Source organism: Ursus maritimus, unplaced genomic scaffold (genome assembly GCF_017311325.1).
Source record: "Ursus maritimus isolate PB19 unplaced genomic scaffold, ASM1731132v1 scaffold_5, whole genome shotgun sequence".
Classification (NCBI taxonomy): domain Eukaryota; kingdom Metazoa; phylum Chordata; class Mammalia; order Carnivora; family Ursidae; genus Ursus; species Ursus maritimus.
The window spans coordinates 77,838,668-77,842,384 of record NW_024426663.1 but is presented as its reverse complement, the minus strand read 5'-3'; the positions used below and the strand labels follow the sequence as shown (position 1 = coordinate 77,842,384).

The following is a 3,717-nucleotide window of genomic DNA, read 5'->3' as shown; positions in this document are numbered from 1 at the left end:
AATGCCTAGTTGAGGTGATGGCAGTCAACTTGGTGTGCTTGGCAGGTAGGGTTGACTTCATTACCTCGAATTCCTCGACACAGGGTGCTTGTCCTTCCAACAGGCCCAGCTCATTTCTGTCTCCAGCCCCCTGATCTTCATGCAGTCTCCTCATCATTCAGGTCTTAGCATAAATGTCAAGTGCCTTCACTAAACACCATGTACTAAAGTCACTTCCTGTATTTGTTTTTTTTTTCCATTGTACATATCAAAGTCAAATTCTAATTCATTTAGTATTTTCATTTTTTTTTAAAGATTTCATTTATTCATTTGAGAGAGAGCACGGGCCAGGGGGGAAGGGCAGAGGGAGAGGGAGAAGCAGACTCTGCACTGAGCAGGGAGCCCAACATGGGGCTGGATCCCAGGACCCCAGGATCATGACCTGAGCCGAAGGCAGACACTTAACCTACTGAGCCACCAAGGAGCCCCTTCTATTCATTTTTATTTATTCTCTTCCTCCCTCCTCTATGCTGTTGGGGCCCCACAGATCCCTTTTCCTGGTGATGCACCCACCCCATACATGCCTTAAGTGTTGGCTGAAAACTCACAGCTGGCCCTGCCAATAACTGATGGGAAATGAGGGGTGGGAGAGAAGGGAGGAGGTACAAAATACTGGCTTTCCTGTGGTAAGGAGGCCTAACTCTGCGGTGCAATTTATGCAGTTACCTATGGGATGGGGCTGAAGCTAATTTCCACTTCAAGCCACTCTCCTGCTTGCTTTAGTTTGTTTCCCCGCCCTGCCCTATCCTGTTTCCCTCACACCCTTCCCCTGAGAGCGCTTCCCCAATAAATCACTCAAGCACGAATTCTCATCTCAGGCTCTGCCTCTGGGAACCTGACCCATGATATCCTAGGTAAGCTTCACGAGGGACTACCTTGTTCATTCCCTTACGTCAAATTTCTATCTCCAGTTCTGCAAAGCTGTACCTGGAACACAGCAAACACCCCATACATGTGTTGAATGAATACAGGGAGAGCCCAGAGTCTGTTTTATAGCTAAACTGTGGGCACCCCTTCTGTCCTGGGCTGGTCCGGCCTGGAGGCATTGTGAGTCATAGCTGGTGGACAGCAGCTGAGTGGTTCAGAGATCGGGCCAGGCCTGGGACAGCAGCTCAGCACCTCCAACACATCCCCCAGGTGAGGCACAACCTGCAGTGAGGATTACTGGGAAAAGGCCCTCTAGGAAGATGCAGCCTTAAGGGTGGGCCTGGCTGCACCTTCTTGGGCCCTCTTTGGGCTTTCAGGGATGTCGCCCTGAGTCAGATCTAGGGGATAGTACCATCCCCTCAGCCCAGCTATGTGCAAGAGGAATAAGCGTGTATTGGATTGATGTAGGCAGGACAGAGGGTTCTTTCCCTTTTCATCCTCCATGGGGGAGAAGAGGAATTTAAAAGAGAACATATAGTCCTTTTCCCATAGAATAGAGTCAACACTTCCAGGCTTCGGGGGAGACAGACACTGAGACTTGTTATCTGTACTTCAGCTTCCTTGAGGATGTAGTCTGCTTGGGAGAAAAGTCACGTGTAGTCTGCATAACCCCTATGATCTTGAATCCTAAGCATAGGTCCTAGCCCCTGGCACGTGCCCCCAGGATGTCACTGAGCATACTGAACTACTGTCATCTACACACACATCTGGGTTCCAGGCTGGACCAGTAGCATTTTGAGGGCGGGCACAGGCTAAGAACCCCTGCCCAGACCAGGCCTGGCCCAGAACTCTTTATAAAATAACCAAACGTGGCAATAATGCCATTGGTTATTTTAGACATCCCACCGAATACTTCTCTGAATCCTGGCTTTGTCATCCAGCAGTGCCAGAATGAAGTTTAGGTCCTGGTCCCTTTCCAGCTCCCTCTTACCATACTTATTCCAAGCTCTTCCTCACATCTGGAACGTTCAAGCTGTACCTGGCTCTTCACTCTGCCTGGAGGCTCTCTCCCTTATCTACCCCCCAATTCACCTGGCAAAGCCCTGCTCAACTTTTAAGTACCTGTCTCTACTGTTTCTTTCTCCCGGGCCCATAATCCCTTCCAGCAGCCCGCCTAAGGCTCAGAAAGCCAGGGATGTGGTCCTTCATCTGCATATATGTCTCCCGGGCCTGACACGGAGTGGTGTTTGGGGAAGGTAGTTTTCAGGAGACTGCTGTCACCGCCAGTGTGCAGGGATGGGGTCGTCAGCGACCAGCGGCTGGTTAGCCCCTAGCGCCAGCCTCAGAGCTGAGCTTTGTCCACCGGTCCTCGCGGTTTGACGGGACAGCCCGTCCAAGCACGCTGCTCACCCGGACTCTCGCTCCCCAGCAGTGCCCCTGCCTTGCCTTCATCATTCTGGACACGGGGCTCCAGAGGCAAGGGCGCAGCCCGGGTCGCCCACGTCCTCTAGGCTCGGCACCGGGCACCCGAGCGCCCGACAAGGCCCACTCGGCCCTCGCCCTGGAGGTCTTCAGGTGCCCGGCCTTGGACCACGCTGGCCGCCTGTGGGAGCAGGTGCGGCAGTTCTGGACCGACCACTTCTCGAGGCGCTTCTCGCCGCGGCGCCCGCCGCTGCGCCGCATCTCCTCCATGTCCACCTTCTACCTGCTGGACCACCGGACGCGCCAGGCCGAGCTGGGCCTCAGCTACGGCGCGCCGCGCACGCGCCTGAGCGACGAGGCCTTCGTGTTCCGCGGCGGCCGGTGGAGCGTCGAGGGGCTGCCGGTGCGGTCGCGGCCGCCGCCGTCCTCGCCGACCATGTCGCGCTGGAAGCCGCCGGTGCAGCGGGTCAAGAGCCAGGTGCTGCTGGAGGAGAACAACTACCTGAAGCTGCAGCAGGAACTGCTCATGGACATGCTGACTGAGACCACGGCGCGCATGCACCTGCTGGAGAAGAAGCTCGACACACAGGCCAGCCCCGCGCCTGCGGCGCGCCCCTGGCAGAGGAAGATGAGAAAACGCCAGGGCGCGGGCGGCGTGCTCATGATCGAGCCGCGCGCTCTGGAGTCGCGGTGACGCAATAAAGCCCGTGCCGCGCACGCGCACTTCGCTCCTCGCCACCGGCCCCGGGCGCGTTCGTGGGTGGTGAAGTGGGCCCGGCCCGGGCTCCCGACTCGCGGGTAGGGACTGTCACTTAGTGCCCAGTGTGGACGGGTGACTCAGCCAAAAGCCGGGCGCGGGAGGGCGCGATAGGGCCGTGGAGGAAGGTGTGTGTGCGGCCTGCTGGGAACGCGGGGTGGGAGCCGGGCTTGCAACAGGCAGTGCCAACGGGGAGGGGAAGGGGCGCGAGGACGGCAAGCGGGGGCAGGCAGTGACATTCTTGGCCCAAGGAACCGAGGAACAAGTCGGCGCCGGGGCTGGCAGCGAAACCTCGGGCGCTCAGTGATGAAGGGTGCGATGAGCCGGGCAGGCTGACGGGGTCCGGGACCTTGCCTGTGACTCCCCCCATGGCTTAGAGGCGCGGCGCCGGCCAGAGGAGTTTCGTTCGGCCTGAGTCCAGAGTAAGTGTATTTTACTCAGCTTTCTCGAACCTGGGCTCAGCCTCTCCCACCTGGCTATATGGCTTCTCTATTACAGGCCTCCTTTTCTCCTCCATAGAATAAAGGGTTTGTCTCACCCAGGGTACAAACAAGCACTCTCCAGGGCAAATCCTGTACACAGATAGCATTTGCTCCACCCACGTCGCTTAAATATTTTGCATTCGTTGCCAA

At 57.0% G+C, this 3,717-nt stretch overlaps 1 protein-coding gene across 1 annotated transcript; it reads left to right on the top strand.

Moving 5' to 3' along the window:
- The first annotated feature begins 17 nt into the window (after positions 1–17).
- Positions 18–3,645, top strand: LOC121100800 (protein chibby homolog 3-like). The gene is made up of 2 exons (XM_040622712.1): positions 18–45; positions 2,418–3,645. The coding sequence occupies exons 1-2, from the start codon at positions 18–20 to the stop codon at positions 3,020–3,022; spliced, it is 633 nt and encodes a 210-aa protein (XP_040478646.1). The 3' UTR covers positions 3,023–3,645.
- The last annotated feature ends 72 nt before the right edge of the window (positions 3,646–3,717 follow it).